This window comes from Manacus vitellinus, unplaced genomic scaffold, assembly GCF_001715985.3.
Source record: "Manacus vitellinus isolate BGI_N305 unplaced genomic scaffold, ASM171598v3 scaffold_48_pilon, whole genome shotgun sequence".
NCBI lineage: Eukaryota > Metazoa > Chordata > Aves > Passeriformes > Pipridae > Manacus > Manacus vitellinus.
In genome coordinates, this window is record NW_021940593.1 from 4,608,420 (window position 1) to 4,622,979 (window position 14,560).

A 14,560-nucleotide genomic window follows, 5' to 3' on the forward strand; every position below is an offset into this window, starting at 1 on the left:
TCAGCAGCAACTTTGGAGTTAAGGCTGCACTGGGTTTTTCACTTATAGAGGGATTAAATTTCTTCCATTTCACAGTTGGGTGATTGAATTTCATCTCCAAATGTGACACAACTGCTGCTCGGGGGTCAGCTGGACTCGCTGTGCAGTTTTTGGGTGCCGTGCTCACCAATTTTCACAGGGAAAACAATTAATATTTACTCCTCTTTGAAATATGAGCCTCCCCCTCTGCTCCCTCCCCTCTCCCTGCTGTTTAAACAATCACATACACCAGCATTTCCAAACTCTGGAGCTATTCCCATCACATCCCAGCCTGGGAAGGTTTTTGGGTGAATGGGAAGAAGCTTCTTTATCTGGCAACACCTTTTCCAGCTCTGCCAAGGCAATGTGACAGTGGGGAGATGGTGCTCTCCCAAGTCCTCCTTCTGGGCCCAAATCTTTCCCTCCCAAACCTTCCCTGGGCACCAGCACCATCCATATACTTGTCCTTCATCTCTCACTGGCTCTGCATTTCCATCTTTCCTTTCCCTTATCAATGCTTGGACATAAAAGTGAGGTCTGAGCCAGCTCCTGGTGGAGCTCGTGGGAGTTGCTGAGGTACAACCAAGGACAACTGGACTAGCAGGAGAGCTGGAAAAAGCCACAAATGATCCCACAACTATTTCCAGCAGTTCCAAAAAGCAGTAGTTCCCTACAGTAGAAGAATCACTGAGTTTTATTTATAACACGCCTGACCGTTCAAGTGATTCTCTGTTATTTAAGTCAGCAGATGAGAGCAGGACAGAAACAGCCCATCTTCCAGTGGTGTAATCCTTACAAAGCTATTTGGATAAATCCTCAGGGCAGCTCAGAAATGTGCTGGACAACAAATTTACAGAGCCAGGGATGCACAGAACTGGTTTCATGCCGCCGTTGCCTTGACGTCCCCTGCAAAGTTCACCAAGTTTGAAGCTCCCAAGCCTGTGCTACCCCAAGCTCCAAGCCTTGGGATCAGCAAAGGATTCCCAGTGCTTCCTGAAGAAAGCATTTCCATAAATGCCAAAGGAATGGTTGGTATTTCTAATGCACAAACCATCAGGTGCTCCCACCACGTACAGCGGGAATGGCCACTTCCATCACCACAACTGGAACGGGGCTCATTATTGTCTGAGAGCTTTCTGCTGCATCTGTATTTCCTCAGGCCAGCCCTAATCCCCTGGAACCCATGCAGGCAGGCATTAGAACAGCAGCCTGATTTTTGTTCACCCTCTGACACCTGACACGGGCCATTATTGCATCAAAAGCTCAGCTTAGCAAGGGGACAGCCTAGAGATTATTGCCTAAATAAGACAGACCTGGCTTTAAAAGCTAACTTAATAGATATCCCTTGTGAGCACCACAGTGCACCTTCTCAAAAGGAGAGTCTGCCAGCAAACACCATTTCCTCTTCAAAAAGCACAGTGCTAAATGTAGCAGCCTCAGTTACCTTTACTTAGGGACATCACCCTGCAGGTTCCCTTGGTGGGCTCCTGCATTTTCCATTGATTCCTGAGCTGATTTTCTAATTCTATTTATTACAGCAGCCAGGAAAATCAGAGAGGCAAACCTGGAGCCAAATTACCAGTGGCTTCAGGATGAAATTGCAGGTTATTTAAGGCTAAACTCTGTGACAATTCTCCAGCATAAAGAAAAACAGCTCTTACATATTAGAGGCCAAATAACGCCACCTAAAATCTCAGTTTTTTTGGATGTTTAAACTCACACAGACTGAACAGGTATCGATGATCAGTTGTTATTTCTCCACAGCAAGGAGAAGAATGACTTTAATTATTTACACAGCTTCAAAGAAATTATTGCAACCCCATTTCCCCCCCTTTTTTTTTGCACATCCCAGGAGATTTCCCCCCAGTCTGGCACCAAAAACAGCCAAGGCAAAAGCTGGTTCCCATATGGCCCCTGATTCAGAAAAGAATGGACACCAAGGGAGATGGAGCCCATCATCACAGGTTCCAGGCTGCCCTGATGCCATGATCCAGAAAATATTCTCTCTTGCAGGAAAAAAAAAAAAATGACTAATCTGGTCACGTTCCACTCCTTGGTGAATTATTTCAGCCAGAGTTTTCCAAAGTTCCAGCCCAGCATGGAGTCAGACCTTCACTAAATCATTCTCTTTAATTGGGAGTTTCCATTTTTGGAACCCTTAACTCGGCCAATTTCCCTTTTGGCAGGGGTTGAAATCTCTCTTGGCTTTCCTTATCTGTATTTCTAAAGGAAAACAAGCTGAAGGAACACAAAGCCCCTTTTCCCAGTGCCCGGGGCTGTTTATTATCCACACAAACCCCACGGGCTGGCTGGATGTCAAACCCCCCAGGTCCCAGAGTCCTGCAGGCACAACATCTGCACACAGAGCTTTCCCATTCCACCAGGACAGGAGTTTGCAGGGAGATGAGCTGCTCTCACCCATTTATGGAGCTGAAGGGCCAACCCAGCCTTAAATAAGTTTCTGGAGGTGCCACCCCCCTGTGACCGGATCACTGCCAACCACCCGCTGGCAAAAGCTGCCATCAGATCCCCAGCAAAGAAAGAGCAGTTTCTATACACAAGGTGCATCAAAATATCTCTTTGTCCAGACAAGGGCTGTGTTTCTGAGGGGAATCCCCTGCCAGGTCCTGCTCACACCTCTGAGTGGCACAGGAGTGAGAGAGCTGAGGGTCCTTCAGGTGATGCTTCAGCAGCTGAATTCCTTCCCCAGGCACTGCTTAATATTGAGTCCAAGGAACCAGAATTGAATTATTCCAAAAGGAAAACCCCCTGAAATGCAAATAGTCTGTATGGCAGGTCCTTGGCACCTTAGCACTTTCTCTACACATCCATCCCTCTGGATCTGTGCTGCCTCCTAACACTTGGGCCTGTCCATGGGTGACAAGCTTTCAACTCCCAGGGGCAACTTCAACTGTTAAAATAAGTCTCAAAGAAACCAAAGGAGAGGCTGTGTAAGGAGGAGACACAAACCTGCTCCATGAACCAGCAGTGGCCCTCCAGGAAACATCTCAGAGAAGCCACATTGAAGGGGCACTGAAAAATACCTTTTCTTGTAAACATCCTGGTATGGCAGAAACTAAACAGAGTGGTGAATTTTATCTTTAAAGCCAGGGTAGAAGGAGAAAAACTATCTATAAAGAATGCATATAAAATGGGAAAATATTAATAACCACCCAAATTAGGTCAATGAACTGCTGGGAGGCTTTGCTATGAATGGAGTGAGAGGGGGTGTAAAGTGAAAAAAGGGACAACTCAGGCCACTGAAACAAAAGGTTTGGACAGAATCATAGAGTCATTAAGGTTGGAAAAGAGCTCTTAGATCATCAAGTGCAACTGCTAAATGAAGGTGTTAATTAAAACACAGCTCCAGGGAGGTGAAGGGCATCCAGGGAAGGAGCTGCCAGGAAGGGGAAAGGCATTGGGTACCTACGCAAAGGTCCCTGCCCTCCTTCAGTCCTGTGAAAAGAAGCCAACACAAGACATATTCCCCCAGGGCTGCAAGGCAGCTGGAATGGGGAGAAAACCAAGGAAAAAGTGCGACCAAAATAGTCTGGACCTGCAGAGAGCCTGGAGCAACAGCACGAAGGCACCGGAGTCCAGGCTGCAATAGTGGATTCATTTCAAGCCCTGTTGCCACAGGAGACAATTCCAGAATCCTGGATGTGATGGGAGCAAAGGAGCACAGGGACACTGGTCATGGAAGCAGACAGGCCCTGCTGAGATGGGCAAAGCCCAGGCAGTGCCACCTCTCCCAGCTTGGTGGGCAGGGACATGTCGGTGCTGTCGCTGTGTCATGGGAGACGCTTCCCTGCTCCAGCCATGCCATGGAAAGGTGGCACCAAGCTGGAGGGAAACCTCTCCAAGGACTTTGTTAAATTAGTGCCCAGGATTAACCTCAGGAGTCTCTGGATGGGGAATGGGCCAGTAGGAGGGATTAGTGTGCCTGGAGAGAAGGGTGTTCGCTGAACCCTCACCTCACTTGGCACCAACAGCAGGAGAAACCACCCACCTGCTTCCTCCTGGATTTATGGAAGTGCCACAGTGGCTCCATCTGGAAGTGATCTACACTTAGATATGTGTCCTGATAACTTAGGGATCTCCTTCATGCCCTAAATACCAACGGGGCTGGGCCTGGCACTGCTCCTCTGGACTCCTCTTTTCTCAGACTCTGACACACCTTTGCCTCTCTATTCCACCTTTCCTCTGGTGTAAAGGATGTAACTACAACATTCATTAGTCAATGAATTTATTAACTCATCTGAATACATCAGAGGAGTAGAATATTATAATTAATGCTATAGTCTGTATGATCCTATAATTAAAATTATAGGCCATAATTAAAATTATAGTCTCACAGGTGACATGTCAGTGATTGCTGATTTAAGAGAGTGAGCACAAAGGATGGACATGAAGGAGAACTGCCCCTCCCAAGCTTGCAAAAACCAGGAAAGTGGCTCCAAAATAAGCATCAGTTGGGTAGTAAGGTATTAGTGGGGAAGAAGTAAATCAGTTGTGGTGCTGGGGGAAGCTCATGTCATAAAGACAATCCCTGTGAGCAGGAGGATAAACCAGGGTTTGTTCACTTGCTTTCCTAGACAGAGGTGTCTCCTTGAGGGAAGGCCAAAGCCCTCGAAGAACAACTTCCTTCCAGACTGGCTTGGCAGGGACTCCTGGTCCCCTTCCCACTGGAGCTGGGCATTCCAGGTGCCTGTGCAAGCCAAGAGCCAGGGATCTAGGACACGATCCAAAGTGTCCATGCAGAACAGGGAGACACCATCCATGCAGGACAAAGACAGGACTACAACCCTCCCAGCCCTGGTCCCTCTGGGACTCCCAGTGAGTGGGGCAGGAAGCCCCTCTGCTCAGCTCAGCTCTTTTTGATCAGCATTTTCTCTGCCTTCAGGAGCCGAGTGGAATTTGCTCTCCCTTCAAACCATGTCCAAGGGTGGGAAGAGGCAGCTCAGTGGTCCACAGATCATTCCCCAGCTCCCAGGAGCACCCTGACCATTCCTCAAGGCTTAGCTGGGAAAACACCAGGTCACCAAGAGATAAACTCAATAAATAGTTCAACTCTGTCAGACATGGAGGACTGATGGACACATGGAAAGAGCTTCTGAGCCTGGAGCTTCTGCCTGACATCCCCTCAGCCATGTCCTACCAGCTCTGTGACCCCAGGGGCACATTCCAGCGTGGAAAGAGGCAAACCCCCCCAGTGCCACCAATTTGGGAGGTATTTACAGTCGTGGGATGGTTTGGGGTGGGAGGGACCTTAAAGATCATTTAGTTCCAACCCACTTGCCATGGGCAGGGACACCTTCCCCGAGATCAGTCCTGTTCAGCCTGGCCTTGATCACCCTGATCCACTCGATCCACAGGGGACACAGAAAATTCCTGCCCATTCCAAGGCCTTCTGCCCCCCAGCACATGAGCTCTGACCAGGAGACAGGAGCTCCAAGGGTGCAAAAAGAGGGACAAACCCGTGGGTTTGGTGTAAAACCTCCCCAAAGCCGAACACGCTTCACGGGCCAAGTCCTTCCCTACCACAAACTCCCCCTTGGAAAAAAGAAGCTCTCCAAGGACAATTAGCTGGAGCTAATTAACAGCTGCTTGAAAAGGAATCCAGGTTAAAGTTTCTGCCAAGGAGACTTTTCTCCTTAACTCCTGAGCGACCAAACTTCCTGGAATGGCTCCCAAGGCCTCTTATTGTCACTCTCCAAGTAACTTTGCCATTTTTCCCTCTTCTATCCATCTTTTTGCAGGCATGGTTTGCTTTCAAGGAGCCCAGCAAAGGTGAATATGGTATTTTATTAGTAAATGCCACATTTTTCAAGAGCATTCCTTGCTTTGATGTTTCTCCAGGCAGCAAACACTGGTGCCTTCAGCTTTGTCCAAGGCAAAATGTCAACATGTGAAGGGCAATAATGCCACTGTCACCTACCTGGAGTGACAGGGCTCAAGCAAAGGCCTCTGGCTTTTAAGAAAAGCTGTATCAAAATTAATCTATTCCACCATCACCAGGAATCCTTGGCTTTGCCCTTGCATTGGGATGAAATACTTGGCATTAGAAGAAAAGGAATAAAAGCTCAGAGATGTGAAAGTCAGCCCAGGGGTTCCCCAAATGAAGAGTTTATTCAAAATAGGTCCTCAGCTGCAGTGTCCCCCCAGCACACAGGGGATCCTGACACAAAGTGATCCCTAAAAACTCACAAAACAATCCTCAAAAAACCTCCCATACCATCTGCACCCCCAACATTCCCGGGATAGCAAACAACTCCGTGATAATTAATAATAGAGCTTAAAATCCCCAGCTTCACTGCCAAGGTTTTCTTCCCTTTGCTTCTGATGGAAATCAATCAAACCCAAATAGCAACACTCAAAAAATAATATCAAAGGATAACAGCACGTGCCTGGAATACTTGGGACCATCTCCCTGAAGCTGCTAAAGTTGATTTTCCAGCCCTTTGTAAAATGCTTTGTAGAAGCTGCTCCTGGCATTAAAATGCCATGATTTCAGCTATATATAAAAATACACATAATAATATATATTTATCAGTAATATCTAAGAGCCAGTTATCTACTGCTATAGCACCATGTCCATTTGGCTTGGCATTCTGGGCCCAAAATCTCTGTTTTTGGGATGGCAGAGGAAGGAAGTTGATAAAGGAGTTTTAGGGAACTTAAGCTTTTTAAACAGAACTTCTTTTTTAAGAGGGAATCTTACACATTTGATCTGGGGCAGGGAAATCCTGTTGCAAACTAAACTGCAACCCTGCATTCTAGCACCTTTAAAATACATTTAATATCATTAAAAACGCATTTCAAACATCACTCAAAGACGATAAAAAAAGAAGCTTGTGGGTATTTTGCAGAATTAGCAGGTTTTGCTCAAGAAACTCAGTTTCTTGAGATGGATATTTAGTTTCTGAAAGGAACAGAGAGGTATTTTTAATCAATTAGGGCTTTTCACTTTCTCTCCATAGGAGTACCTTTGGTACAGACTATTACAGTCCTCTCTGGTTTAATGAGAAGTTACTGTGTAGAACTTAGGAGCAGGCTTAAATTTAGGCAGCTGTAGATCACTGATGAGCAGTCACACTCTCCCTTCCCTAAAAAATCCCAATAAAAGCCAATAATTGCATAGGAGGAAAAGCAAAGAAATGTTGTACAGAGCAGATTTAATTTCCTTTTTAGCAACTCCTGCCTTTGAATCCTATCTGGCTCATGTTCAGCATCTCTCTAATCAGAACTCTCTTCTAATTCCTCTTCCAGGGTTTGATCATTGGGAGGGAATCAGAGTTCAGACCTCACGAAGCTTCCAGATTAAAATCCAACCGTAGGTCAAGGATGAATGAAAATTGGTTTTTTAAAAACTATTTTAAACTCACAATACCCTCCAGCCCCCCTTTCCCACCCTTGGCCTCAAACCACCTTTAGACTCCGTGAAGGTATCTGAGGAAGGGCAGAGCTCTCTGAAGAAACCCATTATCCTCAACGACCATTTCCTCCACTGCAATCCCAAGAGCTGGAGTTTCTCACCTTACAAGAGTTCAAGAGAATTTTTTGGAAGACCCAGCACTTCTGAGGACTCAAATGCTGTGATTAAGAAGGACCTTGGGGCCGCCTGGCTCTGGGCACTGACCCGAGGAGACTCACCTCCACATTCACAATAATTCTCTCCTTTTTAAGCACTTATACATATTGTGTGGAGAAAAAGGAGGGTTTTTTTTTCAATTACAGTGATGTACCATCAATAAAAATGAGTTTAAGATTTTCTGCTGAACACAGGGAGCAGACACTTACTTTGCTTTTGCTTCTGCATCTTCATAGGCTTTGTTGGAAACGTCATCCAGGCCGCCGATGAGATGCTTGAAGGAGCTGTAAAAACAAAGGGGCACTTTTAGGGGAAGAACTGCAGAATCCTTAAGTCTGGAAAGGATTTTGGGATCAGCAAGTCCAACCACTAACCCAGCACTGCCACTACGCCATGTCTGAAGTGTCCATTTGGGAGCCACAAAAGCCCCCGTGGCTCTTTGGCAGCAACCAGGGGCTGCATCTCGATGCCCACGACCAACCAAACCAGGGCCAGGGCTGGGAAATGCGGCCTCAGAAATGCTGGAGGTGCAATAACCAAGGCCAAGAAGATCCAAACTTATTCCTCCAGCCCCCTGAAACGACTGCTGGAGGTTTTCCACCCTCCAGGAGCAGTTCCAGAGCGAGTGTGTGGACGTGGCTGGTGGTGGCACCTCAGCCCCGATCCCTGTCCTCCCACCAGGATCCCCAGAAATCCCCCTGCTTCCAAAGTGAGGGAGAATCTTTATTTCTGCCTCTGTCTCATCTTTAAGAGAAACCCTCCCCCAAAAACACATCGAAGGGTTCAAACTGAAAGAGGGGAAATTTAGGTTTGGGAATATTGGGAAGGGATTGTTCCCTGGGAGGGTGGGGAGGCCCTGGCACAGGTTGCCCAGAGAAGCTGTGGCTGCCCCTGGATCCCTGGGAGTGTCCAAGGTCAGGTTGGACAACCTGGGCTAGTGGAAGGTGTCCCTGCCTGTGGCAGGGGTGGAAGGAGACAAGCTTTGAGGTCCTTTCCACCCCAAGCCAGTGTGTGATTCCATGATTCTAAAAAATCCAACTGTTATGTCCTTGGTGGTGATACCAAACAGTGCCCCAGGCAAACAAAAAACTAGAAATTAATTATTTTTAATGATTCTAAGAACTGATATCAGTGGATACCTAGAATGAAAATACTCCAGGTGAAAAGCTCATTCCCTACTATACATTTCCAATATTCCCAGCCTGTCTGTCACAGACCAGTTTTCCTTTTAACCAAGGAAGAAAGCAGCCCTTGCCAAAGGAGAAAAGAGTCAGGCTAATTTGAAAGGATGAACTGCTGCAAACTACAGCCTCTTGACTGAGCTGTGCCTTAAGGTCACGGCCTCACAAAGAAAAACCCTGCAGTCCCTCCAGCCTTATGTTCCTCACACCCCTGAGGCACCAAACACAGAGCAGAAGAGCAGAAATGGCTGTTAAGTCGAAAACAAATTAACTGAAAAGCTGGAAAAAGTGGAAAAAAAATTAAAATGACCATTTAGGGCCACATTTTTTAATTTAGGAACAATATTTAACATGGAAATATTCACCATGAGGAGCTGCAGGATGAAAGAGAATTGATGCTGTTGAGCAGGTGAGGGAAATCCAGGGCAGGCTGAGCCAGGGGCAGCTGGGAAAGGCAATATCCTGTGGGACAGGAGGTCAGCCAGGATGGCTTCATGTTCCCTTCATGTCCCAGCCACACTGTGCCCAGGGAGATTAAACCTGCTGACAGGCTTAAGTGGGTACTTAAGTGTCCTGCAGCATCAGGAGATGGTTGATCCCATGGAAGGCACTCCGTGTGCACGCAGGGAACAGGGACAGGACTCCCAGGAGAACCAGAGGGGGGGAAATCATCTTGCTTTAAAAACAGCAGCTGGGAAAAGCGACTTTTTACCCATAGGAAGCAAGAGATGATGGTTGGGAGAGGGATTTACAGTGAGTTGGATCTAGAGCTGCTGCAAAGGGGCCTTCCCTGAGTAATTCCCCCTCACACTCCTGTGCCAGGTGCTCTGGGATGGCCCTGCTGGAGCAGGGAGGTGGCACCAGGTGCTCCACTGTGGGCCCTTCCAACCTGACCCATTCCAGGATTTTCTGCTTCCTGTAACTCAGGAAAAATCCCCCCCAGCTTTCCACTTTGTTTGATGGTTACATTTTGAAGGACATAATCGAGGAAATCATTTCTGTGGCATCCAGGAAAGCAACGGGAATTCATCACTGAGGAAGAGAAGGCAAAGCCCCCTTTGCTCTTGCAGGGAAGTTGCTTTGGGGTTTTTAACAAGGCTGGTTACTATTAATATGAACATTTTTAATATTAAGATGTGTGAATCACCAGAGCATCTTTTCAACCCCAAATTCTCCTTGCCCAGCAGTGAAAATATGAACGAATCAGCTCATCCAACACCTCAAGGTTTCTCTTCCCTGTGCCAGGGATGTGCCAGAGGTTGAAGCCAAACCCTTGCAAGGCAACAGTGAAAGCAAAGCAAGATATGGGTGTTAATGCTCAATTAAAAACCAGATATTCAGACAATTAATTAACATAATCCTCCTGGATCACCATAAGACATGATCTAGGGCTTAAAATGTAATTTGGGCTTGGTTTGCTCTGGAAAATGTGGCAGGGTTAAACAACCCTGTGTTTTGTTTTTTTTTTATTGGCAGTGCAAATAAATCTTTCTCTAGTGAAACAGAAGAAAAAGTCACTGCAAGGACTAACAGGTTTATCTGATATCCTTAAGTTTTTATTAAAAAAGTTAAGCAAGACTTAGGCCTGGGCAAGGCATTGAAGCTCACTCTGTTATTGCTGTTGAAGTGTCAGCTCAGCCACAACCTCCCCAAGGAGTCAATCAGAAAACTGCCCTGTTTTTTTTTTCCCCTCACAGCCTTTTCTCTTCATTTTTTTTCCTATTCTCTCCTCACAACCAATTTTCTCCATGGATAAACTTCGCTCCAACTGGGAGAAACACTAAAGCAGCAAACCCTAAAATCCCCAGTGGAAGAGTCTGGCTCAGCTTGTGGAGGGTCAGTCATGCTCAGATAACACTTTATTTTATTTTTCTCCAACTTCCACTGCCAAGAGGGTTGATCCAGGAACCTTTCCTGACACCTCAGAGCTATCCCTGACAAAAAGGCTTTTAAAACCAGACAAAAACCCACAAAATGCAAAGCGGAAAAATCCCAAAATAGCTGAAATATTTGAAATGCTGCCTTAAATAAAAAAAAAAAAAAGTATCATCTTGATATGTGTAACTGAAGGAGACAACAAGCTGGAAAAAACAGCATTTAGCATTAAATATCTGCAAATATCAGGTACTTTTGCAGCACTCTGTGCCTTGAGTTTTACTGGCTCTGATCCACCAGATTTGCATGAGGCAATTTTGTTCTCCCAGCACCCACGACGTTGACACTTGGTAAATCTCAGAGCCCCAGAAAACATTGTTAGCATCATAAATAAATTACGGAGAGGGGGGGAAAAAATCACATATAAATAAAAGATGAACCTGAATCAACTTAAGTATAAATATTCCTACAGTTCAGGAGGAGCTCTGAATGTTTTCTGAGACTTTTTGAGTTTCAAGAAGTGGGTGTGAAAATAAAAGAGAAGGATAAAGTTGCATCAACTTCTCAGGGTGTCAGTGATGATCCAAACGTTGGGAATGAGTTTGGAATCTTTTCCTCCTGCTTTCTCTCCCCACAAAGGAGCTGCAAGTGAAGTGTGTCTGTGTGCCTTTATTCTGATTTACACAACAGGTGCTCAAGGTGTGTCTCCAAAATTTTTATCAAAAGGCCTTTTATCCAATTTCCTAGAGGAGCAATCCATCAAATCCAGCAGATGGGCACTGCCACCTTTCCCCCCATCAGCCCAACTGGGCTTCTGCAACAAAACTAATGACCCCTCCAGGGAGCCTGAACATTCACCAAGATGAGCCACGACAAGGCCAAGCTTGAAACAATTTGGAGGCAACATCCTGGGGCATCTCCCAGGATTAGTTTCTTCCCAGAGGATGAATTACTGCAGTGGCACAATAGGAAATACTTCATTAGCAACAGGCTTGATTTCAGTTCATGTAGGGTCAAAGGCAAGCCCTAAACACAGAAAGTCCAGGAAATGTGAAAAAATAAAAATAAAAATAAGGAATTAAAAATGAATAAAAGACATCTGACAGCTGCTATAAAATATTAATATGTTTACCCAGATCAGGAGAAAATGGGTTTTTTATCTGGCTCCCCAAGTATCCAAAGGCTTCTCCAAATTCCTTCAAATGGTTTGTCCGATTTTTCTGACAATTCCCACGAACACTATGTGGATTTGGCTGAACTTCCCAAGGCAATTCCACGAGCCCCCAGTCTGTGCTCCACGGCTGGCAGGAAGAACATCCTCCCTCCACACAGCCTGGCTACACCCACCTGGTCTCCCTGGAAAGCCTGAGCATGGAGAGGACACCAGGTGGGCCCCAGAATCCCTTAGCAGAGCTGTCATCCTCAGTCCATCAGCCTTGGCACCATCTCCTTTTATTTTCCCAAATGGATAAAGGAACCTGCTCTTCCAGGGTGAAACTTTTGATTATAACATGAAATTCCCTGGAAGTTTTGCTTTTTGATTATTCAGTTCTTTCTTTCAGATGCACCTGACCAAGTAGGACTACACTAGGGTTTTTTTGGGTTTTCTGGCATGATGTCAACTCTTAAAGTTCTCTTAAATGCTGTAGCAAATGTTCTGTTTGTTGTCAGTCCTCCTTGGGTGACCAAAATGAGCCCAGTGGGAGTTGCAGAATCCCAGAATGGTCTGGGTTGGAAGGGACCTTAAAAGAGCAGCTTGTTCCAACCCCTTCCACTAGCCCAGGGTGTTCCAACCTGGCCTTGGACACTTCCAGGGATGGGGCAGCCAGGACAAAGACAGGTGGGAACAAAGGAGCTTAATTCCATGGGACACATCAAATGCTTCCTCACTGCAGGTTGTTTTATTTGTTAGACCTCAATTCTGCTGGTTTCTACCCCAGAAAAGAAGTTGGAAATCCACTGTTTCAAGGCATGTCTGCCCAGATTTGCAAGAAATGACTCCACTGCTTTTTTGGGCATCTTTGGGGTGCTTTTGTGGCTGTAACAGCCCTCTTGTTTCACAAGGAAATTAAAAAGCGAGGCAGCACCAACATGGTGAGAGTCTGGTAATTAAAGACTATTTCACTTTCCTCCTGGTACTTCCTTCTCCCACTGCTTCACCCCTGGAACCATTTTAGACCTATTTTAAATTTCAGAGATGCTTTTTAGAGGAAACATTTCCTCTTTCCATGCTCAAGCAGTGTCCCATCTCCAACTCAGCTCTCCCAGAGTTCTCCTGGCAGCCTGGCTCATCCTTAGGAAGAAACTTTCCCACACTATTTACTCTCAAACTACAAACCCTGCAGCCACTAAACCAGCCCTAAAATTGCTCATAAAATTGCCAGATCCAGAGAGCAGCCTTATGTCTGTCCTAGGAACAACTTGCTGTGACACCAAGGTGTGATTGTGGAATTTTGGATGTCTTGGGAAGACTTTTACAAGGAGGTTGGAAGAGCTTCCCTCGCTGCCAAGGTGATGCTGGTGGGTAACATGAACCCCAGTCAGTGAGACTGAAACACTCCAGTTTCTCAGGAAGGAAATGGTATTTTCCCATCATTTGTGTTTTGAAATGGCAACATCACTGTTGCTGAGACATTTCAGAGCAGGACACCCACAGAGCATGAAAATTGCTGTCAGTAGTTACATCTGATTAAGCAAAGAGCTTGGCTTGGAATAGAAAATATTTGGCAGCCTTAATGACACATCACCCCTCAGCCTGAGCATCTCCCATGACCACAACAACCCAAACTGGGGAATATTTGGTGTATGGACAGAAATAAATTATATTTTTCCTCATCAACAGAATTTCCCAGCTTTTCTCCACATTAAAATTTGCTCCTGCAGTTATTCCCATGCCTATGAAAGAACAGCCCAAGAGAAAAACTCTGACAAGAAATTCAGCACTGGGCAGGACACGGGACAACCACCCCTGAATGATAAAGAGTGCTATAAATAGCATCAATTTTCTTGCCCTATAAATAAGATTCTTATAAATACTCTGCTACTAATTGCAGAGTGTTACTAGAATCTCTGGTGTAGATTAACTACAGCTTCATCAGGTTGAATTTCACTTGTGCTTCCTCACTATTTCAAGGGCATTATACTCTGAGGAGAAGGCACAGGAGACAAGCAAAGAAACTCTTTGTAACATGATCAGGAATTAGTGACTCTGCAATTATTAGTTATGGGGKKTTTTTTTAAWKSYTWMMRKKSMAAMCMAAAAWWMCYKKTKSMAAAGTGGTAACAAAAAAAAAGGGGCACAAAATTCTTGTTGCTTTGTATTTCTCTGAATTAACGTTTGCTAAATTATCTAATCAATAAAAATATAAAAATTCTTAAAAGAGTCTCTTGCTAAGTAATCTAATGAAAAATTATTCTTCTTCTCTTTGCCCCAAAAAACAAGAAGGGAATGAAGGGGGTGTTTGATCCACCAGGTTCCCTCGGTTGTGTACGTGAAAGAACCTCCCTGGTGTTCCCCACCTGTGCTCAATGGAGAGACCATATTTCTTTTTAATCCATAATAAATTAACACATCAGAAGGATCAGGATTTCTGAGGTATTATTCCCAAACTCAACCTTTTCAGAACACCAGATTTCTAGAAATGGAGGGGTGTGAGATAGTTGGGTACAAAGCACTTGTGTCAGAGCAGGATTGAGGGTGTGGAGATCATCCCTCCGAGGTACTTGAGCAGGGAATTGTGTCTCTCCAGAAGACAGGAAGGGCTCCAGAGGTCCCTTCTGACCTCTGACAGCATCAACATCTCCTGCATCAACACTGTGTGCCCAGGGAGCCCAGGGACAAAGCAATCCTTTGTGATATTTCATAGAATCATGGAATATCCAGAGCTGGAAGGGA

The 14,560-nt window shown here is 45.5% G+C and overlaps 1 protein-coding gene across 1 annotated transcript in view; it reads right to left on the bottom strand.

Annotated features, from left to right (window-relative positions):
* The window catches only part of PRKG1 (protein kinase cGMP-dependent 1), a 316,479-nt gene that overhangs the window by 47,086 nt on the left and 254,833 nt on the right, over positions 1-14,560 (bottom strand). The window contains exon 8 of the mRNA XM_029962597.1: positions 7,819-7,893. Within this exon, the coding sequence (XP_029818457.1) occupies positions 7,819-7,893 (75 nt within the window). The remainder of the gene's footprint in view (positions 1-7,818; positions 7,894-14,560) is intronic.